Source organism: Chroicocephalus ridibundus, chromosome 5 (genome assembly GCF_963924245.1).
Source record: "Chroicocephalus ridibundus chromosome 5, bChrRid1.1, whole genome shotgun sequence".
Lineage (NCBI taxonomy): Eukaryota > Metazoa > Chordata > Aves > Charadriiformes > Laridae > Chroicocephalus > Chroicocephalus ridibundus.
The window spans coordinates 55,755,666-55,781,595 of NC_086288.1; the positions used below are offsets into that span (position 1 = coordinate 55,755,666).

The 25,930-nt window shown below is 43.4% G+C and overlaps 1 protein-coding gene across 2 annotated transcripts in view; it reads left to right on the forward strand.

Moving 5' to 3' along the window:
* The window catches only part of CRMP1 (collapsin response mediator protein 1), a 51,604-nt gene that overhangs the window by 15,981 nt on the left and 9,693 nt on the right, over positions 1-25,930 (forward strand). For both annotated transcript variants that reach the window (XM_063335173.1, XM_063335174.1), the window contains exons 2-9: positions 1,217-1,305; positions 6,642-6,826; positions 8,386-8,550; positions 13,498-13,559; positions 15,251-15,331; positions 18,622-18,690; positions 20,724-20,844; positions 21,959-22,115. In XM_063335173.1, coding sequence (XP_063191243.1) covers positions 1,217-1,305; positions 6,642-6,826; positions 8,386-8,550; positions 13,498-13,559; positions 15,251-15,331; positions 18,622-18,690; positions 20,724-20,844; positions 21,959-22,115 — 929 coding nt within the window. The remainder of the gene's footprint in view (positions 1-1,216; positions 1,306-6,641; positions 6,827-8,385; positions 8,551-13,497; positions 13,560-15,250; positions 15,332-18,621; positions 18,691-20,723; positions 20,845-21,958; positions 22,116-25,930) is intronic.

The following is a 25,930-nucleotide window of genomic DNA, read 5'->3' on the forward strand; positions in this document are numbered from 1 at the left end:
TGGGTGAGTCATCCTGTAATTAAACCAGGAATTGAGGCTGGAGTGAGGAGAATAAAACATGGACAAAATGAAGATTCAGAGTTATTGTTTAGTGAGACAAGGAAATAATTTACAATAAATGGCTTTTTTATATATGAATGGGAAAATAAGGTTCTGACTGCTTTAGGCTTTTCCAGCATTCGCAGTCACTTGGCAAAAGTCTTTTCAAAAGTGTTAGGTACTGAAGTTACAGAGTTGCCCTGTCTCTGGCAGAGTGCTGGCGTTTCCCGTACGACTTCCATTTGAATAGAGAAGAATGGAAACAGATGATTGTTGTGAACAGTGCCCCATCAGACTTGATATTTGAACAGTTCTTCACAGGAAAAATTGTTTGCTTTCTGGCACTTAAGAAAACAGCAGAAGGCAGTATCTCTCTGTGCTGTTTGTATGGTATTTCAGGTAAACCAAATCTTTGAGGCTGCACTCCCGACCTCACTCATGGAGTGAGTGAGATAAGGTGTGGGGACCCTCAGTGCAGAGTGACCCCAACTAACCAGCAGCCTTTGACCTCACAAATTAGACAAGAATTAATTCTCATGCCCACCAGAAACTAGATTTTCTGCTGTTGGTCTGTAACACAGTACATGAGGTGCAAGCTGTGGGCCATGACCCTTGGCCACCTTGGTAGAGCAGCCGAGTTGACCCTTCTGAGGTGATGTTTCTTAAAGTAGCTTTCCTGGGCAGGAATTTCTTCATTACAGAGCTCAGCAGCCTCTCCTGTCCTTGTCCCTTCCCATTTCAAGCTCTGTTACTCCTCCAGGGATGCGGAGAGTCTCAGGTGAGCTCATCTTGGCCATTCCAGTGTTGGGCTGTTTATTTTGAGGTCTTCTCTTCCCTTTTTGGCCTTCGTACAATAAGGTGGTGGTAAAAAGAGGATGTAGCGGGATTTCAAGTGCTTCCACATGCAATGAGTTCTGCTTTGAGGAAAAAAGACTGTGATGGCCATGAGGCCTCATGTTCCAAAAGTCAGAAATAAACACTCAATGAAACTATGGTTTTCCTCTCCGCTGTCTATGTACCCACCTGAATCTATGGCATAGACCTTTATATAGGGTAAGTACTTTGATGTTAATGTCTTTCTATATAACATAAGCCTATTTGGTATCATCAATACATTGTTATGTTTGTTTACTTCAACAAACCCACGTGTCTTCCTCTTTTTTTTTTTTTCCCCCAGAGTGACCGACTACTCATTAAAGGTGGAAGAATTATCAATGATGACCACTCCTTCTATGCAGACATATACCTTGAAGATGGACTTATAAAGTTGGTTTTTTAAAATACTGAATTTTTTTTTGCATGCCTGTTAGTATAGACTACTGTGATTTCATGACAGTGCTGACCTGCAGTCTTGCAGCCAGCATCTCGGTTACCTCTAGATGTGGGGTGAGAGTAGAAGAGAGTTTAATTATGAAACTCTGCCATTTTATCTTTACTAAGATTAGATAAGTAGAAAATTTCTTTGCTATAAGCTGAAGGTATTTGCTTTTCAAATAGTTCAGTCTTAGTTTCTTCCAAAACAGTCAAGGTAAGTAGGCTCTCTCGAGAAGTAATACTAAGGATAATGGGTATTTTTGAGTCCATGTATGACAGAAGGCCCATTACAGCTTTTTTCCCCACACCTAACCAGGGCGAATGCAGCCGTGCTCTAAAGGATTGTACGGCACAGAAAAATGCCTCGTGTTACACAGTGCTAACGGGGACCTGCTCCGTCTCAGTTCCCCTGTTGGTTGCTGCTGAGGCATAGCATGTTCTGTTCTTACAACATTGTTATGCGTTGCTCATATGTCCCTTTTCTTGTTTAGCAAAGGTTTGGCAAAATCTTAAAATCTTCCCACAATTATTAGACAGAAAATCCTACTGATTTATCACAATATAAATTACAGGAACTGGGAAAGTATTCCTTAGGTGAAAAAACATGAAATACATGTTACTGATAGCCTGGGAAACAGTAACAGAGATTCATGTAGCTCTACTGGTCCTGCTTTGGCTTAGTGGAAACGGGGGTCTGTAGTTTTGCAAAGCTACATAGTGTGTACAAGCACTCTGATGTACACAAGGATCAAAGTGTTTTTCTTGACTGCTAAACATTTCCACTAGTGACCTAACAAGTTTGCTCTCCAGAGGCTACAATTTAATGCACAGAAATATAATTATGGTTATCTGGTAAATAATTCATTACCTACTTGTTTTCAGAGCTCCTTTTCGTGAGAATATACCATCAGATTAAGAGTCCAATTCTTTATACATCTGTGGCTACTTACATTATTCATGATTCAGGTCGTTCTAACACAATATAGCAGAAAAAATTATGAGCACTTTTATCCATGGACCGTGCAGTTTTCTTTTTAATACTTCACTCTGCCTTTCCAGTTGTGGTGTTACTTGCGTTGCAGAGGTGGCAAAAGAAGCATATTGTTTTAAGTGGAGAAGGCACAAAATCTTTTTTTTAGTGTCTTTTTTTAGTAGCAACAATCAGCCAAGTTGTGCTCTCTCTGCTCGGTATTTTAGTTGAGTTTTTCTGTGCTTTTGTTTGTTCAGATGCAGATTTTCTAGTAACACTTATAAACATCAGAACTGATTTAACAACTAAGTGCATAAGATGCTGAGAGTCTGAAACTGGTGCGAATTTTTGGCCGTGATACCAGAAATGCAATGGTACTGGGCAGGCAGGTTGGTAATGCCAAGCTTTCAGCTGCCCTTGTGAAGTGTGTAGACTTCCTCTGAAATCCATGCGTGCATCCGTACCTCCAGAAAGTATCTCAGCTGCCCAAGGTAGCTAGAATTAATAATGAATAGACAGGCAAGATCTTATTTTTAAAAATGCCTTTATCTTGCCCGAGGAGGCATTTATAAATGCCCAAGGAGGCAAGTTTACTGTTCAACATCCCGAGTCATGCCTGATTTCCTGGACTTAGATGACCCGAGATTTTTCTTTATAAGCTGTGCAAGAAGTCCTGCTCTGAAAAAGCAGCTAATTTGTGAGGGCAGCCTGGTGTGAGATGGGCTTGGGTCCTAACTGTGTTCAGGTGATAAATTCTGCAGTCTAGGAAAGCGCTATATTTTCTGGGATTGGTCTCTTTTAGGTTCTCCAGCGGGAACTGCCCATTGTGTCTGAATATTTAACGTAGCTGTTAAATGTTGCTCAAAATCCTTTGGAGCAGGACCTTGCACCCCAGGCATCCACATTGCAGTCGATGCCCTAGGTTTCCAGCTGCAGATCCTGCTGATAATACAGAATTCTTTCCGCAGAATGGAGCAGACACCAAACCACACAGCCCAGAACAGGTAATAGCGTCCTGGTTTTGCTAGGGTATAAAAGATCTGGGTTAATTTTTCTTACTCTGCAGTGGAAACTGATTGGAACATAGAGGGTTGGGTTTCTCTTGCAGACTAATGAAATGAATAGTGTCTTTTAACGCTTATGTCTCTGCAGAATGTCCTGCAGAGAGGAATGTAGATGTAACCTTGAATGTGTTTGAACATTAGCCATAGTTTGGAGGATGGTAGATGCTTTTTCCTACCTATCAATGCTCACACTGGCTCCCTAGGTACAAGGGAGCAGCGGTGCATGTGGATTTTTCCTAGCTGAAACTTAAGCCCTGCACACTCAGACGGCAGCTGAGAGGCAGTCTCTGGTATCCAAAGAATAACTTAGATATTTAGTAATTTAAATTGCCGTTGGCATGTAAATAATATATTTTGCCTGCATCTATCCTGTCTCTGTTATCCACATGAGGAAGTGAGCCCCGGTCGCCGTGCTAAGCAGCAGGTCACACAGTCTGGTGCCTGCTGTCCTCTGCTCCGTCCCTGCCGAGGGGAAGGGTTGGGTCCCTCCGGGCTGGAGGGGACTAACAATTGTGCAGGATGGGTGACCGGGGATGGCATCTCCAGAGCTGGGCAGGCGATGAGCCAAGGTAGAGGGAACCTCAGATGCCTAAAAGAGATCTGGGATTGATAATGACAGAAATAACCCCATGGAGGGAGGTTTTCAGCTTTCTCAGGTTAAGCTAATGGAGAGTTAAAGCCTGATGTTTCCTTTGTGTTTTAATTGGCTTGCGTACGACAGAATTTACCAGTTTGTTCAACTGAAGACTGCAGACAGCATCAGCTTTCTGTTAGTCTGAGTTTTCTAGTTGCTGGTGCATCAGAAAACCAGCTCAATCATTTATACAGTGCCTAGAATACAGTTATCTGCACTATTGTATTTTTCCCCCCACAAGTAACTGAACCCCATTCTTATTAACATACACTTAGCATTAACGAGTGAGCAGTTCAGGAATGCTGTCACATTATCTCTTACTCTGTGTTCTAGTCAGTCAGAATAAAAATAACCTTGAATGCCAGCGAAGATCAGCCTTCTCCCAGCCTTGATCTTGATACCAGGGCAAGAGATGGGACAGGCTAATAGTGCAGACAGGTAATAGTGCAGAATGTCCCACAAAGACCATTTGGTCCCATGTCCCTTCAGCATGGATGACTTCAACCCTTGCCAGATCAGCTGTTACTCAACGATACACTGAAAATAATGAGCAGTGAGGGATCAAAAAACTAAAATACATACTTAGCACTGTTTCACTTCATTAGAGTATGTGCTTCTTGAAGGGGAAACTGGTAGATACTGATTGTGGAAGAAAATAAAAATTAGTTGCTTTTACACTTTTGTGTAGGTTTTCTTTAATGTTATTTTCAGGAGGTGTGGTAGTCCTTGGAGTGCAATTCCAACTTAGGCATATTTGAAGGAGATTGGTCATAATAAATTTTTTTCTCCCAGTTCATTTTTTTAGCCACACAAATGCTGTACAAAGGTTTAGGATTGTTCTGATTAAAATATTGGGAGGGGATTCAACTAACGAAAATTAGTGCAACACCATTATTATACGTGGGGCTACCTGACTTTATACAAGCGTTCAACCTGCTCATGGATTGGAGCGCCTTAGGCGAGTCAGACTTTAATGGCAGAGAAGCTTCTTGCAACTTGTTTGCGCCATCGGATGTGCTGGGTTGCTGCTGGCATTTGCATACATATCAGTTCCCTATTTGTCATGGCATCATTAGCGCGCGCCGCACGGCTGTAAACAGGCTATGACATCCTCCCGGTGCTGTACGTGTTGATGACTATTAGGTGCCAGACGTGGAGTTGGACGGCTTCGAGCCATGATATTATCGGCTCTCCCGAGTAAGCCCTTTTGGGTTTGTTCAGTGCTGAGCGGCTGAGACCCCCGCTTGGGACGCTGGTGGGGAGTTTGGTAACCGAACGGCTGTGCTTCCCTCCAGCCAAAACCCAGAGCACCGGGGGAGCCAAGCTGCTGGAGGTGACATTTTTGCATAGCATATGAAACAAATTCTTGACCTCTTGGGGCTATTTATTAACTCTGGCGGGTTGGCCAGATGCCAATGTGAATAATTATCCCTGGTTTTTTCGCTGGTTTTAATTAACGGTTATATTCATTTTTGGTTCTAGCTTGTTGCGATTGGCTGTTAATCAGTCACTGTGTTGGCGCTGGAGGTGGGAGTTGCATTTTAATATGGGAGCAACAGATTCAGCAGCTCAGATGTCTGGGGTATTTGTTTAGCTGTGGATAAGTGGGTTTTTATCCCAGACAAAAGGAAATTAAGACAAGGACTGTCTGTATCTGTAATACGAGATAAACTTAGTGAATTTAAACTACCTTATAGTTATTTCTAAGCCCAAATATATTACTGTGTAACAGTGCAGAGACATTTCTTCCACACAGACCCATACCTTTTTCTGATCGGCACCATGTGAAGTAGACAATAAAAAGGTAATGTGGCTTTAAAAGTTAAAGGTTAATTTACTTGCAGTTGTGTCCATGAACACTAAAAGTATTTTGACTGTAAGTGTCTGGAATTTGCTTGATATCAGCGTGGAGGACAGATTAATATTTGTAATAGTGAAAAAAAAAAATCCTGTTTTGACAAACTGAAAAGAAAAAGATGGCAACAGTTAATTAACATCTTTCCACACAGTTATGCAGAGTATTTCACTAAGTTTTAACTTTAAGATGAGGATGAAGAATACGTTACATGGTAGATTAAAGGCGTTTGGGTCTCTTAAATATGTATTTCTGTGTCTTAGAATATTGAGATTTCTTTTTAATGATAAATTTGCATTGCTTGTTTACAAAGTAATTATAACTCCTTTCTGATGTGCCTTGTGCTTCTGCCATATATTTACAATTCCAGCTTGCTGTCATATTTGATCTGTGTTTCTCGGTTTTCATTTAAGAACTTAATATACAAAACCGGAGCCCCCAAGAGAGCGTTAACTGTACATATTTGTAATTGTTTAAAGATAGGAGTCATATAAAAAAAAATAATCAGTTTTTAATGCTGGTGCATTACGGCTTCTGTATTGGCCACTAGAGCAATGCGAAGCATCCTGAGCACAGGGCCCAGCTCGGCAGACTGGGGTGCTTTGTTCTGCCAGTGCCGTGCAGAGCAGCCAGAGGGGTGTTTGAGCTTCACCTTTCCTTTGGGGTCCCAGTTCTTTCTGTACGGCCCCTAGGTTCCTCTCCCATACATGCTTCAAATAGCTTTTTTGTTTAAGTAAATTAATATTGGCTTTCCTTGCTGCCTAGGCAAATAGGAGAGAATCTGATTGTTCCTGGAGGAGTCAAGACCATAGAGGCTAATGGGCGCATGGTTATTCCTGGGGGAATAGATGTCAACACTTATCTACAAAAGCCCTACCAAGGAATGACCGCTGTTGATGACTTCTATCAAGGCACCAAAGCAGCGCTAGCAGGGGGCACCACCATGATCAGTGAGTACTAGCAATACTAACTCTTCCCGCTCCAGGCTGAAGCTCATGTAGCACACGTGGGGATCACTACAGGAGGCTCCATACCCATTTTCTGAGACCATCTGCAATGAATCTTCAAATTTCTGGGCACAGTGTTGGAGAGCTATTTATCATTGTCACCCAGGGTTGGCCTGAAAATGAACTTGCCCTCAGAAAGCAACAGCGGCATGGGGAATTGTCTCTTGGATTTTCCTCTGAAATACAGAACAAGCACTGGGGGATAATGTACCTACTCTTGGGATTTTTGAAAAACAGTGTAATTAGTGCTGTAAGTATATGGCACAGACAATCTGACAAAGATCCACTGTTCCCACCTAGTGACATTTCAGGGGCTTTGGAAATAGCAAGATGCTTATTTATGAACTTGGTTTTGGCACCAGGAATTGAGGAAGTCCTTACCAGAGATGTCCTGGAGGAATATCTTTCTTGGTGGGAGGGAAAAGTGTTTCTAGTTGTTAAAGACCCTTCTTCTGTCTACCAGATGGCAGGACAAGATTTATCTCTTTCCTACTAGCAGTTGCTTGGTCCCTTGGTTAGACTTTGTGAGGCAGTTGTTCAGGTCACATAAATTGTCTTAGCTTCCTCATGCAGAGCAGCTTCCCAGTGGGGTTTTACTCCCAATGAACTGGAATGTGGCTTTTTTTGCCGAGTGATGGCATCTATTACCTGTGTTCAGCAGCAAGTATCAGCTGAAAGGATCTCTGGCAATAAGCCCAAAATGCACTGCTCTTCATTACTTTTGTTAATAATTTTTTCAGTGTATGTTCTTCAGCTCCTGTGCAGTGTTAGGTTTGCAAATGCCGCTGGTAAGCCCATCTTGCTTCGTTTCCATACTAAGTTTTGACCTAGCCCTGCAAAGATAAGAATATGTGCATGAGTAGTCGTGTCTTTATTTTATGTCAGTAAACATTGTGGTATCATCAGATGCAGAATGTCTTGAAATAGTGAAGATGGATCGTTGCAGCACAGTCGATCTGCCATATAGCGTGGCTGAGTGTTTGTGCTCTACATCATCTCTGCTCAGACCTTTGGCTCTATTCCCAATTCTGGCTGCCGAGAAAGCATTCAACATCTCCGTTGATGTATTGGTAGGGCACAGGGGGCCAATTCAGTGATTACGAGGCACTGGTTAATAAAAAACACTTACTGTGAAATACATAGAAATGGACGCATCAGACAACAAACAGAGGTGAGTCCAGAACTTGCGGTCTCTTACAAAACAGTAAAGGGAAAAACAAATGTTTCCCGAACTGTGAGATGTTTGGCTCTCCCACTGTGTGTCTGTTGATGCTACACCAAGCTGGTTGCCAGACTTAGCTTTAGTATAGGCTGTCCACAAAGTCTGCTGCACCTGAGACAGCAGGACCTGGCTAACATCCCAAAGTTATGGTCTGCACACAAGCTGCCTCCAAAGCTGCTGTTTTGGCCGAGATGGTGGAAGACTACTTGTTCATGGGCACTGAGGAAATCTGAATAGCGTGCGTGCTGTCCAGGTAACCAACACTGAATCTCTTTTTCAGTTGACCACGTGCTTCCAGAACCTGGATCGAGTTTACTGACCTCCTTTGAGAAGTGGCACGAGGCAGCTGACACCAAATCCTGTTGTGATTACTCTCTCCATGTGGACATCACCAGTTGGTATGATGGCATTCGAGAAGAGCTGGAAATACTGGTGCAAGACAAAGGTTAGTGAGCGTAAATTATTAGTATTTTTGGGGTGTTATTTCAATTAAAATATCACATGGAAGGGAAATTTTAAAGCTTTTAATGAATGCCTCATCCCGAACAGAAATGCCCAGGCGCTGGTTATGCTGCCCAAGGTTCTGCACTACCTTGAACTTTTGTATTCACTTGCTGCTGTGTAAAATGGACCTAAAACTTTGTGCGTTAATGCTCTTCAGCAGCAAGGCCAATGGAGGGAGTAGGTTTACCCCAATATAGACATGGAAAATTAAGATGTGTATGTTGTCAGATATAAATGTATCACTTTACGCTTGCTTGTACATGTGGAAATAGGCTCAGATATTGCATACTTAGGTTTTTATTTTAAGATAAAACTCAGAGATCAGCATTTAGGGTAATCAGCCCAGTTACCTTACATCCTCTATTTCATGAATGGAGAGAATAAGACATTTAAAGGTAGTGGTTCAGATTTTAACTAGACTGCAATCTGCCCATTTAGCTGCCTCAAATTAAGCCCAAATACGAAGGGCACGTATGTCTGAGAAACTGTTGTCACAGGCTAGATCTCCTTTCTCGGCAATGGCTTAGGACAACTTACTTGCCAAGACTAGCTTTTTTTATAAAACATGCCTATATTTTTAAAATAGGTCCAAGTATTAGAAATAAGAGATGCTAAAGTTAGGTACCTAATATTGAAAAAATGTCCTGATTTTCTCAAGTGCTTGGTCTCTGGTGGCTTTCCCTGAAGTTACTAGAAGATACCTTGTTTCAGGACTTACAAAAACCAGGTCACTTATATAGGAATCTATTTAAGACACTTGTGTGCTTGATTCAGTTGAATTACAGGTCTGCTATCATGTCAGATGCTGCAGGTTACCCTGCCTGGACTCCAGCTACCACGCCAGAATAGCACAGAAAAAAACTTCTCATAAATCCTTTTCTGCACATGCCAGCTCAGCATGGCAGTCCCATATGTGGAGGGCATCTTGGTGGCATCTGATACCTGTGTGTGGGAAATTGAATCTAGCCTTCAGAAAATCCAAATTTAGATCTAGTTCCTTAAATTCTGCCTAACAGCATGGATTTTCTTTCCAGAAACATATTTTTCAGATATTTTTCACTTGATACTTTCCTTGAAATGATATGGATATTAATTAGGAAATATTTTCTGAAATGGTATTTAGTTACCCTGGGTAAATGAGAACAACCCTTGTGTTGAGAAGTCTAAGTAATACTTGTATGCATCATCCTTTATACGATGTAGTGCTAGTGGTGACTTAGATTTGAAAGATCCTCCTTATAGAGAAATGTACTATCAAAGTAGAAAAACAAAGCAAAATCCTGTTTTTCAGTATTTCAGTTGTTTGCTGAGATACTATGGAGGTGCATTCACCTAGGGGAATTTATCCTGTATTGCAGCACGCTGGCAGAACTACAACCAGATTTTAGGCAACAAAACCCTTCAATCAGCAAGATTACACATAATTTAGAGAAACCGCAGCTGGTCTTACATAGGTCTTTATAATATAGGTGATTTTTACAAGGTGGTGACATCTGTCAACACTGATGGTGCTAAATCTGTGCTGTTTCCCTGCTGTCAGCGTTAACATGGATAACGCTGCTGTGCATTAGCTGACTGTACTCTCAGACAAGTGTCCTGTGCCTTCTTTCAAAGGTTAGATACTATTTTCCAGAGCTCCCGGATCACAGACAGCTCAGCACTCCCAAATTTGCCTGAGGGCTTACATTAACAGCCTGGTGCAGACAGTTAGGTTAATAGTTTTCTCCAACTATCAAAATGTGAGTTTTCAATATAAATCTGACCTGCCTTTCAGTCTTCAGGGGAAGCAGGAATCTGTTCATCGGTTCCTGAACCGGGATGCGCGATGAGGCCCTTGATGGCCTCTTTGGTGGCGATAGCATTAGGAGGTCACCTTTGTTCTCACGGATGCTGGAGTATGTCTCAGGCAGTCACCGTGAATTACTCTCACGTGTTAGGGGACACAAGGTAAGGGCCAGTCTGAAAGCACAAGCACAACAGGAAATATTTCAGAGCGGCAAGGGCTTTCAAATGAATGAATACTATCTGATGATAATTGGAAACATTTAAGCCAGCTGGTGCAAATAGACTTGATGTCAATGGAGTGACACTGGTTTTCATCAGCTGGGAATCTGGATTGAATTTGTTCTGGGCTGATTGTCTGGTGGATGAGTTAGCTGAGTAGCAGGGCTCAGCTGATCGGGTTGCAGTGCTGCGTGTGCCTAATACAGTCTCGTCATGAGTAACAGGGGAGCTCACAGAGCTGCTGTTGAGGTGCCTTGTCATGAGGTATAATTGAATCGTTAATCAGTTGTAAATCAATACAAAGCTAATTTAAGGAAACACAGGCTTTGGAAGGGCCTGGAGATTTTGTAGAACCAAATGTTGATTATAAAGACTCAGGCTTGTAACATTTCAGCAGCTAATTTGGGACTGGGCTTCTCCAGTATATGCAAAGAGGAACAACAGCCTGAAAAGTGTTGACAGCGGCCTCACTTGTTCCTTTCATTACTGCACTTTGTCACTGTTCAAAAAAACCTGTAGCACTGTCTGAAGTTTGGAGAGGATCCTGTTGAGTATTCCTGGTGGAAGAGCAAACAGGACTTTAACAAGAACGTAGTATGTAACAAATATTAAGTATTAAGGTCAATAGGCCATGGATCAAGGCTTTTGAAAAGCCACATGTTTCCAATGAGTAGAATGAGACACCAGACCGAGACATTAGGCAAAGTAAGCAAAGAGTCTAATCTTGGATACCTGTATATGTGAACTGGTGTTATTTTATCTTCGTATCTTGTAAAAGTACTCTCTTTGCAAGCAGGATGGTTCAAACCATCTCTCCTGTCAGCTGTGAGATGCCCTTCCACCTTGTGTCTATCTGATGTGGTAGCCGAGGACACGGATGTGCATTTAGATGGGAGAACTCTGCTTCTGCACCGGGGGAGAAGTCAGTAAGGGACAGGCTCAAGATCCCACTGCGGGATCCTTGCTGGGATCCTGTCTACTCTTACTGGCTTCAGGAAAAACATTAATGTGAGCAGGAGCAAAACTCATAGTACTTTTACTAAGGTCAGAAAAGGGTCTAAGAAGACACAAAGGCAGTAAAAGAAAAAGGAAGAGAATATTTATCATTTGGGCCAATGTATGTCTCCCAACCACAGTACCCAGAGAAAGCTGCCTTATCTCCTGTGGGATTGTGATTAAATTAATTACCTTTGGCTAGATCCCAGTGGATAAGGGAAAGCAATAGGTAACCCAGCTCTTTGCTTACAGAGGAACGTGTATGAGAGGATTCAGTCCCGTGTCATCACTGAGGCTAGTCAGCATGGCTTGGACCAGCCTTGAGACGTCCCTCATTGCTTCATGTGTGCATGGTCACCCGTGCAGAAAGGTGGCTCCCAGGCAGCTGACATCTGAGACACTGAGTGGGTTTGTGAAGAGAAAACAGAGCTTTCCTCCAAGGCAGGTCAGGCAGATGTGCTGGAGGCTGCTGTCATCAGTCAGAGGGGAGACGGGCTGCAGGCATGAGGCTGTAAGCATTGGCCCCAGGAAAGACGTAGCCAAGCTTAAAGGTTTTAAAGTGGGGACATACTGAGTACTTCGGGACTGTGTAATGAGGAATAGACTGAGGGATTACAGTTAGTAAAGGCCATGTGTATTTTCTGGGAACTGGGGGAATAGAGAAATAGGAAGAAGGGACGGGCTTACAGGCTGACAGGGCTCCGCGGTCCAGGCTGGATGTGCTCAGCGTGGAAGTTGGGAAGGAGGGGCCAGCTCCCGCTTTGTATTTCTCCCTGAGCTGCCTGGACTTAGCAGGAAGACATAATACCAGGGATCATTTCAAGGTTTTATCCTGCATGTATCCTGGGGTATTTTAGTCTTGTAAGGGGTATTTTAGTCTTGTAATTGTGAATAAACAAATCCTCTGTGTGCGTGTGAACAGCCGTACCCTCTGCCTGAGGTTATATTTGCTCATTCTAGACTCATGAAGGAGTTATATCTTCATCAGAGAGCCTTATTCATTTTGTGTAGACAACATGAATAACACGAACAGATCTCTTTCTTTTTCCTCTTGCCCCAGGAAGTACAGTTTTCATGACAGCTATTTTGAAATGCAGCATACTCTGCTTAGACAGCTTAGAATTTACTTTTCTTTTAAGCTAGAAAACTCTGAGATCAGTCCCTGTACCAAACTGGGGGTGGTGTCAGTAGACTAAAGAGTAAAGCAAATTTATGAGCTAATATGAATTGGTATGTACAGAAAATACGAACAGAAGATGTTTGGGATTCCCATTCCGTTAGAATACGAAGCTGTGTACATAATCGAATCTTTGAAATAAATAGCAAAACTTGTAGGGGTTTGAATACAGTTTGTTCTTGGCAACCGACACTCGACGCCAGCATTTCTTACTGATGTCTAAAACTTGGAGCTGTCATCTTTCATGGTTTTGTATGACTGCCAACATAAATCCTTCCGTCTTTGCAAGGTGGAAGGAGAGGTATGGTGAGCTGCCCTTGTAACTGGTTTCAGGCTTTGCTTCTACTCCTTCCCAGTGTCTGCCATCAGCTAAGCTGGGTGCTTTGGGCAGTAGGGTCAGGAAAGAGCAAGTCTGTACGCTAATTCAGATACACAATTCCTTTTCCTGGGAATTCCCAATTCCTGGGTTGCTCCAGGGCTGAACACAGGCAATTCAGAGGAGTCCAACAAATTCCCCAGAGAAGAGGGGATTCAGGCTTCTCGTCCTAGGAGCTGTAATGCAGCTGTGGAGCCGTGCTTTATTTCTGGCGATCACTGTTGAATATCCTCATCCAGACAAATTCTGGGATTTGTTTTTCCTGAAGTTTTTGTTCAAATGCAATTTAAGAATCCACTTACATGGCAACACCTTTGAATTTTGTCTTGGAACAGGTGTGAACTCTTTTCAAGTCTACATGGCCTACAAAGATCTCTACCAAATGTCCGACAGCCAGGTATTGCTCTGAATGCTTTCCATTGCTGTGATCTGTCCTCCCTTCTATCATCTCCCAACACTTGAGGAGTTGCTAAGGTTGAATCCCAGACAAATGTTCCCACTGACCTGAGTGGCACTGGAGGAAATGTGCGGTGGGAGAGTTCTATCTGGAGGGTCAGTGCCGAGCAGCGTGGAACATCTGCATGCGTTCATTCAGGTGTATGACATTCACTTTCTGCAAAGATTTTCTGGTGTCTCCCAACATTTCAACCACTCAGCACTGCTCAGGGGTTTGCCCTCACTTTATTTGGCTGTTACCTTTCAAGAACTCTAGGTCAGAGAGGGAAGAAAAGATGAAGCACTTGAGGCATTGGCAGTTTTGAGGTTTCAGGAGTTTCTCAGTTGCTGCGAACAGCTAAATGGAGTTGCTCTTTGGGGGAGGTGCCCTTTTCTCATTAGAGATGGAGATAACAATGAGCTTGTTTGTCCAGAGCTCATTACAGATTCCAGACTCTTCAGCTTTCCCATTCATAAGTAGCAGGTCATTGTAAAGGGACAATGGCATCTGTTAGTAGTAATAATGTTTGCTTATTCAGTTGAGAAAATGTTTCTTTCTTACTTATTCCCAGAGCTATAGCCCTCCATCTCTCAAAAAACCCTCGTTACACCTCCAATACATGTGGTTTTAATTGGAATTTTGGACATAATAATACATAAATATTCTCTGAGAGGCAACGCGTGTTAAATTCAACTCCCTGTTGGAATTGCCAAGGGAAAATACATCAAAATGTTTAATGTGTGCCTAGACTAATGCCCGTTACCTTGTTTAAATGCGCATGTTGCACGCTGTGTATTCCAACCCATTCAACACGAGCTGAAGTGCCCTACTGCAAAAGTGGACTCTGAAGAAACCATGTCTTCAGTATTTGATCTGTGTTTGAAAACTGGGCTCCCACATTACTGAGGTCTGGTTTAAACAGGGAATATATTAGCTGAATACCTTTTGGAAAGGGAACTAAAATTTCAGGAGATCTGTGCTCAGAAATTCTCAGTAAAAGCAATAGGATCAACTATTTCCCTTCTGTATGGATGGGTTTTGAATCTTAGAAAGCGATGAAAGATGAAAAAAGGATGCTCTAGAGAAAACATTACAACTTTTAATTGCAGAATTAAAGGTGTTGGTGAAAGCTTGACACTATCTGCTCTAAGAAGATGGTGCAAAATGCCTGCGCTTCAGAGAAGAGGTGTTTTAGCTGAACTAAACGTGTCTGTAGTCCGTTGATTATTCCCATTCCGTGGGAATAATTGCATTTTACATTTGTTAAAACTACAGGAAAAAAAAGTACTCACTAAACTTAGACCTGTGTGGGAGGGCATGAAGAGGTAGCCCTGCAGGTCACGGGGCTGGGGGAGGCACTAGGTCCGAGGGAGATACAGCCCTGCTTGGGACTCTCGAGCCTGTCTCGGTGTGGAAGGGCAGGGGTTCATCCCAGTGCTGGCTGGTGTGTAAGGGGGTGGGTAAGTCAGCTCCGAACAGTGAAGCTCTGGCTCAGTGGAGAAAGTGGAGAGTGGAAAAGGGAGATAATTTGTTACTAGCCTTGGGTAATTACCAGCATAGAAGGAGCAAAACTGAGATGAACAGAGAGGTCTGAGTGTTAAGGAATGTGTTTTCCTTATTCAGCAGTGTTTCCTTCTTTGTACTACCTGCAGCTTTATGAAGCCTTTACCTTTCTAAAAAGTCTTGGGGCTGTGATCCTGGTCCACGCTGAAAATGGAGACTTGATAGCTCAGGTGAGTGAACTGTCATTTTTGCTTCACTTTGTGAGAAGATAGACCCAAGAGAGGAGAAGTAAAACCCTCCGGTCAGAGTATGGGTGGGAAGAAAGGAACTACCTGGTAAGTGCCTTAATTGGGCCTGATGTCCTACACATATCGCTGGCATAATCTCTGGGATGAGAGGAGGGAGGCCCTTTTGCCTGCTTTGGCAGAGCGTCCGTGAGGTAGAGCAGCGATCCAGGGAGCTCCTGGCCTTGGCAGCAGACGAGGACTGGGTGAGGGGGGCAGAAGGAAGCAAGAAGATCTCTTCTGCATCCGGCAGAGACAAGTGAAGCAGAATAACGTAAAGCCTTGCTCAGAGATTCTGGGGACAAAAAGTGGAGCTGGGAAGCTTTATGCCAATGTCTGTTGCTGCAGCTATCAGCATAAACAGCATAGTGAGTTCAGAGTGGGTGGTAAAGCTCTCAGACCTATTTATTTTTGAGAATATTCCTATAAGCCTCTGAAGTTTGAGAATAAGAAGCCACTGTGATCTTCTAAGCATTTAAAAAAATGCGTTTTAAAGTGTAACTCATGCTCTTTGAAGATGCCTCTCAAAACCAGGAAACTGGGCTCAAATTCAGTATGTTCCGTTAAAATGTCCCAGATCCCCAGTGTAGTTTCAGCGGTTCAGGTCCCCCGCGTAGGTATTGTCCTCACACTGGAGTGCGCCACATTGCTGATCTGTGCAACAGAGGTATCCCAAGGTCAGCGGTCGATAGTAAACCTCCCACTGGTCCTTCAGAGGATTCCCCTATGAGGCAGAACAGGCGGGTTTGGGTGGATGTTGTTACGACTTTATACATCTGTGGCAGATGAATCTCTTAAGGCTGTTGCAGAGATGTCTCCCTCCTCTGATCCCCTGTACGTGTGTGTACAGCCCCTCTGAGGTCTGTGAGGCTCCGAGTGAGCCAACTGATTTATCTGCTGAGCTCTTTATCTGCTGGCTTATCCGCTAAGGACTAGGCTGCAGAGCTGACAGGGAAATTACAGTAGCTAAAACCGAGTTGTCTTTGAGATCTGGACTAGGGAAACCACCTTGTCTTGGAGGTTAAGGGAGAACCTCAAGTGAACATTTGAGTGTTTGGGCAGCGTGTAAGGGCTCTTCCCCACGTGGGTTTGTTGTTTTTTTTTTTTTCACTTTGTGGGATTCTGTACTTCATCTGCCTGGTAGCAATATACCCACTTTGAGAGTCTTCTTTCTCATTTCCCCTCAAATTTGGCCAAAATAACCACTGGGCTCAAAAGTTAACTAGTGAAGAGTCGACAGACGCATACAGTGCAGTTATGTCCTTCCGTCACTGAAACCAGGCGAAAACCCTCATTCGGAGGGAAGAAAACTTCCCATGAAGTTTAGCATGATTTAAAACCGCCAAAATATATAATTTGTGGTTTTAATTCAACATAAAATATCCAGTAGAATGAAAATTAATAAGAAACGTAGTAAGTCAATATTACTCTGGGAATGGCAGAATGAAACAAATCAAATGGCACCCATGATGTTTTGATACGTTGCCCATTAAAATCAAGGCGCACTCGTGGAATTGCATTTCTGATAGAAATCTGGTTCAGTTACATCTTTCTTTGATCAGCTTTAATATACAGCCATGGACTGTGAATGTACAGGACAGAAAAATTATTAGGAAAAGAGGAAATAGTAAAGAAATGTAAATTACATTATGTAGCAACATATTTCTTCACCATTGCCACGTCTCATAAAATCACTCTTTCCTTAGGCTTTTATTTAGAAGGATTATTTGGATAGTGAGAAGAAAGCTGCCTGCAGGGAGGTTTTTCAGGACTATCCTGTGTGAAAATCCAAATTTGATCTTATCAAACTACTATTCTATCTTATTAGCACTATCAAATCCTCTTACAGTGGGTAATTTTATCATATGATCTGATTTTATGACTTCCTTCAAGACGCAAATCTATCCGACTTTGTGTTCCATTCTTTTCTTGCTATTTTTTGTATTATATGGTTGCAACTTTATTTTCTCTTGTATTTTAATTATCTGACATCTTCAACTGGCACTGTTCAGAGCTGTTGAACTAATGATTTAGAACAGCTATTTTTAAGAATACCTATGAAACATTATGATTTTCTAACCAAAATAATCTTAATTACAAAGTCAGATTAATACATTGCTGTTAATGCCTCTTCAGCCTTGATTGGTTGCAGCAAAGGCAAAAGTATATGTGAATATTAACTTGCTCAGGTTTTGCTAGAGTATGTTGGTAATGTGCGAGCTTTTCCCCCTCAGGGACTTGGGATCAAATATTTATTAGATGACGCAGTAAAGTATGTTCGGTAACTTCATCCTGGTCTCTGGGGGACATTTGTCTGCATCACAGGCTCATTACATTTGTTGAACTGGGTTCATTAGAGACCTGCGGGCCGGGCGGGCCAGGGTAGGAGGTACATCAACACCTCTGGTCCCACTTCTGCTCTGTTGACAGACCTGGACCAACCTCAGGTCAGAAGTGGTTGACCACTATTTTCTTCAAAAAGGGAAATTTATTCCAATACCACTGCTTGACTTTAAATTAAAAGATAGGTCAAGCTTTTTGTCTGTTTTAAAAAATTTGTCTCACTGCTGTGAAGCTGGATAGCACAGATTGTTTCTGACAAACCCCCACTGGTCTTAAGATGGGCTTCTTGGTGTGGACCCAGTGCCCTCGCACTGTTTTGCTTTCATGAAAACATAAATTCAGCGATTCACTCTGTAGGAAAAAAGTGTTCCAAAAAACTGGATGCCAAAGGCAAGATTTTTATTTGATAAAGTGTCAGCAGCGCTAAAAGTTTAAGGAAGATAACAGCGCGTCGTGGATTGCAGCCGGAGAGGAACTTGTGCAAGTAAAGAAAGAATCGCAGGCTGGAAACATCCTTAATTACTATTTAGTATATTGATTGAAGCCTGTTCCCTGGGTTGGTGTCTTGGCGTCAACTAAGACTTTCTGAAAGGCAAAGGAGATTTCCGATGGTGCAGCCCAAGGGCTTGAGGCACAAATAGGCTCTATCAGACTGCAGTGGCAAACCTTCCCCTGAAAGCTGTGCTGGCTGTGCGGAGCAGACGCCAGGGTAGCATGGGACCAGTTTAGAGCCAGTGTTTTCAGTCCTCCTCCCCAGCAGCAGGCTTACGCAGCTGCGTTTACACAGGCAGGAAAGGGACAGGCAGACAATATGGCTGTTAACCCGCCAGAGGATGCCTGCTGCAAGACACTCATTCTGGAGCAGTTGTCAGCATTTGTCTGCTATGTTGCAGGAACAAAAGCGTATCCTGGAGATGGGAATCACCGGACCCGAGGGACATGCCCTGAGCAGGCCCGAGGAGGTAAGAGACTTCACACATTTTGTCGTTCATGGAAATATTTTGTTGAGCATGCGGTGTCAGAGCTTGGCTTCTATATGTGCAGATGATAGATGGGTGTGTGGGGGAAGGCAACAGGCTGCTTTTCCCACTGCCTCTGCCAGTATTATTCAAAGCCTTGAAAAGCCCAGGTCCCCTTCAGCCTGTTTGTTTGCCTGAAATACCCTTTTGCTGCTGCAGCAGGTGCATTTTCGTGGTCCAGGGATGAGAGTGTCTTTGTACGCTCAGGAGTCACCGCTCCTGCTGCTCCGGGCACAGGCATGCGGGTATTTTTGAGTGTGACTCTTGTGGTTTGATTTGTGAGGACAAAAAAATGGCTTCTCGGGGTAAAAATCAGCAGCGCAACTTGTGAGTAGGGCTTTGGAATAACTGTATTCATTAAAATGCTTTGGCTGAAAATCTCCTGTAAGATGCATGTGTGCACGTGCATATGCTTGCACTCACATATAAATCTATGTTTATGCCGGCAGATAAATTCATAGTAGAAATGCAGGCTGCAGAGATGCAAATATGTGAGAATGGAAGGATGCTGCAAGGCAGCTCATTTTATGCAGCTCTCTTATAATAAAAACCAGGCTCTGGCAAGGATCGTCTCAGGCATCTGGAAAGAGTTTCTTTAATGAGAAGGAAAAGGTGGAGACATATGGATGTCCCTTAATGTACACAATTCAGACCGTTAATGGGATGACGGAGGGCGGTAGTGGGAAATGACTGCTTTCCTTGAAGACTAAAGAGACAAGGCCCTGGGGATTTGAGGCTGAACTTGAAGAGATTGTTGTGGTTTGCAGATCTTAATATAACCTCTCCCCAAGCAAAAGGAATCAGCTTAATTGGTCACATTCTTCTATTGAGCTGTTTATGTACTTTTTTTATTTTGCTGTTTAACTTCCACCTAAATTATTCCAAAAGAATGGAGTCATATTCTAAAAGAATGGAGTCATTTCCTTTTAATGAGAACAGGGGCCTAAGGAAAATCTGCATTTGCAGTTTCCACATAGGAATATTGTGTCTTTATGACTGTGCATCTCAGCCCCAGTGCAGAGGTACAGAGGTCCTGCCTCCTTCCCTCATCTAGGGAGGGAGTGGATCAAAGTCCTGGGGGAACCTGAAATGACAGTCTGATTTAAGAAAAAATACTTTGCAAAACTGTGAAAAATGAAGCCACGTGGTTTTGGAAGGGCTAAATTGCTCAACTTCACTAGCACAACTCTTGGAAAGAAAGTTCTGTACCATGGAGTCAGTATTTGCAGTCAAAATGGAGTTTTAGATATTTAAATGCTGATACTGTGAGACCATCTGGGAAGGAGGTATAAAACTGATGAGCGGGGAAGGGAGTCTCCAGAGCTCCTGAGAAATACTGCTCCTCTGTCGGAAGACCTCTGCTTTGTGTCCCTACATCCCAGATGGCTCCCTGGGAGCGGATTGCCTTCACGCTTGCTGACAGAGGGGACTTACTGGGCGATGCTTCAAAGGCTTTTATGGATTATGGGATAAATTCAGTGCATAGTGCTGAAGTTGCTGTTTAAGAATACTTTACATTCACTGTCATCTTATCCTTATGTAAAGATTGCATAGGGTAAGCTGCCAGGGAGAGCTCAGAGGTTGTCTCTGAGCTGGGGCAATGTTTCCTTCCTTCCTTCTCCTTCCAGCTGCAGGGTAGAAGTCTGAAGCAGAAAGGTGGGAGGGAGGTAAGGAGGAGCCCCATCAGCTGCTCAGACGTGACCTTTCCTGGGGCGCAGGGAACCAGGGAGCTGTATTTGTGCTGGGGCAGCTGTACCCCGTTGGCAAGTCCAGCCTGGCTGTGGTTACTCCTAACACAAAGTGCCTGAGGTTGGGTTTACTCCCTCTTTCCCAGCATTGCATCTCTCTTTATGGAAAAAGCAGAATCGGCCCCTGAAGAATTCTTGCTAAACAGTGAGAAATATGGCTCAGTCCCCCAGTTCATTTTTTCTTCAGTCTGCTTTTGCAGTTAACTTTTTCCTCCTTTTCTCCCTCAGCTTGAAGCAGAAGCGGTTTTCCGTGCCATCACCATTGCCAGTCGAATAAACTGCCCAGTGTACATCACCAAGGTGATGAGCAAGAGTGCGGCTGATATCATTGCACTGGCCAGAAAGAAAGGTAAGAGACTTTCTTATATCTCCCAAACTCTGATTATTTTTTTTAATAGAAGCTCAGTGGAAAAACCTGAACATCTTGACTCAAATCACAAGATACAGGGAGAGGTTACCAAAGAATGGTAGCACCATCACAGACCCTAAATATTTAGGACTGGGAAAACTGAAGGGAGATCTTTCTGCATTTTTCAATTGAGAAACTCTCCCCACAAACTATAAGCGCTCCCTGTCCTCTTGAAGTTTTTGTTGTAGCTCTTCTTTATCCCGTTGTCCCTTTTACCTTTGCCTTAGACTGCTGCTTCTCTGTTCATGGGAGGGAGATACTTTCTTCCTAACAGGGCCCAATACACCTTCTGCGCCATTTGGGGGAGTATTTCAGGGTCTTACCCTCTGAGGAGTGGCTTGGGCAGTGAACCTGCTGTTAGAGATGCCTGATGCTCGCTCCTGGCCGGGCTGCTGGAGACTGACCTCATCAGATGTGCGCTGGGGACATCTGCAGGTTGACACTGCTTGCTGGGGCTGTGGAGGGATCCAGGTTACAAAGCATCCAAAAGGGACCTGGGAGCCTGATGGCAGCCACTTTCAAAGCTACATTTGTGAGTCAGGACTGTTCTGCTGGTTGGTGCTACAAAGCGGGTGAGCAATATGGAAAAGCCAAAGACCAAAATATCGTCTCGATATTTGTATTCTTGGAGGCTTGGAGTATGGTGCTGGGGACCATATGCTGCTATGTGCTGGTGCTGTGCCCAACCTGGGAGTGGGAAAAAGGCATCTGTCTGCTGGAGCCCATCCTCCACCTAAACACACTCTGAATTGGAGCAACAGAGAGAACGTGGCTGTGATTAAAACAGTACAAATTAAAACCAGATCTGAACTGTCTCCTTCTGGATTAGAAAGGGAGCTTTGTAAATATGCTGATCAAAAGCATGTGTAGCTCAGAGAGCCTCCTGATTAATTTTTTATCATACAGACAAAGCCAGGGCTGATTAATTTTCTGGGAGCTACGCTGGCCATGTAGCAATGCGTAAATCATACATGGCTGCATGCAGCAAGCAGTATAATGTGCTAAAAAGCGAGTGGACTGTAATCAGTTCCTGTATATCTTTGCTTTCCCCAAGGTCCCCTTGTTTTTGGAGAGCCGATCACTGCCAGCCTGGGGACAGATGGGACACATTACTGGAGCAAAAACTGGGCAAAGGCTGCAGCTTTTGTGACCTCGCCACCTCTGAGCCCTGATCCTACCACTCCAGACCACTTAAATTCGCTCTTAGCATGGTAAGACCTTCATTATTTTTACAGACAAGTGCAAAAGCCACATGGGATGAAGCATCTAGGGATCAGCTGTTTCATTTAGATCAGTTAGTGTCATACATGAAATAGCAGAGAAGGCACGTAGAAAACCAGGGATGGTTATATCCCTGTATTTAGGCTGTCAGTCAGGTAAGCAGTCATGGACTCTCCAGCTCCTGGTTAGCATGAGAGAGAGGCAACTTCTGGCTATTCAGGAATTAATTCTTTTTATTTCTGCTTTTCAAGTGGTTCCTAGTTGTACAGGTAGATAGTCTTTAGTCCAGGACTTCAAACTGTCTTTCTTCCCTAGTTCTCTGACTTCTCCATCCAAATTGTTACTATGTGGTCAGATGGCATCCTCACCGGCATAAACAACAGCCTGGTGGATAGACCCCCGTCTCTGAGAACAGACTCAGTTTTAAGCTCTGGTCGTATCTGGCAAGCACAGATCCTCAAATCAGGGTTGTCCCTGAATGCAGAGATACATGGAACTGAGAAAACTTTACGGGTGCTGTTTTTGTCAAAGCCGGTGCAGGGCTGTAAGCTATGAGGACTTTTGAGAATTAGGCTGTCCTAAACTAAATTGTGTTTGTAGCAGAGTTCAGTGGTTTTAGCTCCTGTAAATTGCAAACTTTTGATCTGGGGTAGTCTGCCTTCGTCTGGGATGGAAAATCATGTAAGTTTACTTGTGTTTAGTTCTTGCAGCCTTGTTTTTACTTTTAGCTTGCCTTGTGTCTTTATAGGTTCCAGGGTCCTCAAGCTGGAAGACAGCAAGGATAAGTGGTACATATAGAGAAGGCACGTCAGGCAGGAGATGGAGACCAGAGTGGATTACAAAGGAGACTGGCAGGGACTCGGGTCGAGACAGGCTGGTGACTGGAGGCCATCACTTGATAGGACAGGGTATGGGCTGACTGTCTTAAGGTTGGCAGAGAGAAGCTTATCACTAGGGAGATGAAAGGAATGTGAACAGCAGAGGGAGAAGTGTCTTTCTCATATAGAAGAGAAGACATCAGCAATGCCTTGCCAGGAACCCAGACTGTAAACCCATCCCTGAAAGCATTTCCTGCCCATAGCCAACTGTGGGTCTTCTTCAGCTCAAGCAAAAGACCATCTGCTTTGAAATGATACAGAAATTCACAGCTGAAGTCCCACCAGGACAGATTACTACTGCTGGAGTGAGGAACTCAACTTACCATTCAAAACCTTATTTAATGCCATGTGATGGCGCTTATCTCACCTGCTGCTTCCCCTTTCTAGGGTTTCCAATGCACTGATAGAATTGGAACCCTAAAAGTGACCCGTTGGTCTTCAGAAAACATTTCCTCGTGAGGTTAGTTTTCCACATGGCTAACTGGCGGGCTGTATGGCCGACAGTGCCAGTGTGTCTGGTGTTAGAAAGCCCCTGCATGTGTAATTCAGGCTTGGGCAGAGCTGCCCTTCAGGTGGATGGGCACGTGCACATGATGGGAAGCTGCCGTCAGCCAGTGGCACTGCTGCAGCATGCACACATCTCTCCTTGCACACGGTGGGTCAGGGTGTGCAGTCCGCCAAACCCAGGTTTTAATTCAGCTGTCCTAATGATGTTGCATTGACAGTACTATTAACGAATGCACAGTTGAGCTCCGAGTTACAGGCGGCTCTGGTAAGAACATGCAGGAATTTGTTCTGTTATGACGGTCTGATGGCAAAAGTGATTTTCCATAATTGAGCTTTCTGTTCCTTAAAATAAGGAGAAGGAGGAAAATCGACTTTTCTGGTTTGATCTGTCACTCTCAGTGCTGTAAAGAGTGAAGCTTATTGTGTCAGGGAAAGGCTCTTAGCCAGCAGATGTGGATGTGTATCAAAATGTTTGGCTCTTCTCTGTCAGACACGACTATATATTTTCTAGAAGAGAGTCCCAAAATAATACTATATGGGTCAAAACAGATTAGCTAAAATAAGAAGAGAATATTTAGAACTGGAATCCAAATAGTGACTTTTTTTAACACTAACATTATAAAGACAAACCGAGGAATCACAGAAGTTTTCATTATCCTCCAAGCATGCAAAAATTTGGTGTGTGTTTTTTTTTTTTCTAGTGGCTTAAAGTCCTAGATCTTAAATGACAGCAGCTTAGCCTGCTTTCAGTTTTAATACTTTAAATCTATACTGTGAAACTAAAAAAAGAACTGTATATTTTATCAGTCTGACATGCATTTGTGGGGAATTTTATGCAAGGATGATGGTAAAGACAGTATTTCGCTTTTCTATTGCACTGTTCATTTGGAGACCAATATTTTACATGTATTAAAAAATCCTTACAACATTCTTCCTCTGCAAGTATGCAGCATACTCCTTGTGCTGCTTTCTGCAGGAAGCGTTGATTTTTCACTGAAAAGCCGAACGTATAAAAATCCAGCACGTCTCATGGGGTTTGCAGATTGGATTTGCCACGTGAGATTTGGTCCTGGTTTCATCTGCGGGCCATGCACCTGAGGTAGCTTTCATCTTCCACGGTGAAAGGCTGCGTTATTGCCGCTGTGATATGCCATCTCTTCTGAACTAGAGATGTGAGATCTTGGTGCTTCGTGGAAGGTGCAACCCGCCGCAAAAACCTTGCTTACAGTGAAGAATAAGATGATGAGGTATTGATGCGGCATTTAAAGATACACATATGTCCGCTGTTAATTCCCACCACTCCTCCTGTTGGAGATGTTTTCTGTGGCGATCTCTTCTTGTCTCTCAGCTTTTTTGTTGGTCTGATGCTCATCCCCATTTGACAGTAGAGTGTATCTAGACGGTCGGAGTGCCTGTGCGCTTAACCAGGAGGTGTTGGGCAGCTCTCCAATGACGTGCTTCAGCTTTAGAAGTCTTCTGTTGATTAGACTGGGGAGTGCAGTGCATGCCACTAAATGTCAGAGGGGAGGGAAAACGGAGTTCAGAGGAAGCGACTCCTTTTTGTCTTTCAGGTGTAGGAATTAATAGCGTGGTGTAAGAAGCACAACATAACCTCAGGGAAATGGGCCTGGCTGTGACATTCGTGTTTCATTCATCAGAGTGCAGAAAAGAGGGAGAGGGGTCAGCCACAGGAAGAGTAGCTGACAGAAGAGTAACAAAAAGGAAGAAATGGCAGTGCAATCTCCTGACTTTATTGTGGTGTTAGGATAAATGAATGTTTAACTGATGGATTTGGTGTAATCCTATGGAGTAACACCAGGCACTCATTAATAATCAGGAACAGTTAAAACATAGCTGCCTTTTCACTATGAAATACATGGATTTGGCTTCTGCTAAAAACTGGATGGATGGATGGATGGATGGATGGATGGATGGATGGATGGGAGCATGATGAAGAACAAGAAAAGAGGCCAAAGGTTTTTCTCTGACTATCAGCAATCATTAGGGCTGACAGCCCAGAAAATTGCATTAGAATTACTGATGTGTGACCCTTTTTTCCTCTGTACTTGGCTGTTTGTTAGCTTGCTGGAATCTAAATTTGTGGACCAGAATCGTTCAGATGTTTCAGAGCTGGAACTTACAAAATCAGTTAAAGAAAAGGATGACAGGCTCTTGGGGACATCGTCCTTCTGGAGTGATAGAAGAGAAACCGTAGTGTGTTTTAACGTGTTTGACTCCTGTAAGCTTAATCAAGACCTAAAAATACCACTTGTTTCCTGTGGATATTGAAGAACCTATCTCTTTTTTTGTCTTTCTATTTTTGCAAGATTATGCATTATGGTTATGTTCTTCCTCCTTATTCCCAAGAGCAGCTGTGATCCAGTTCGGCTCTCTGCAAAAAAAAATTCTCTAGGCTGAAA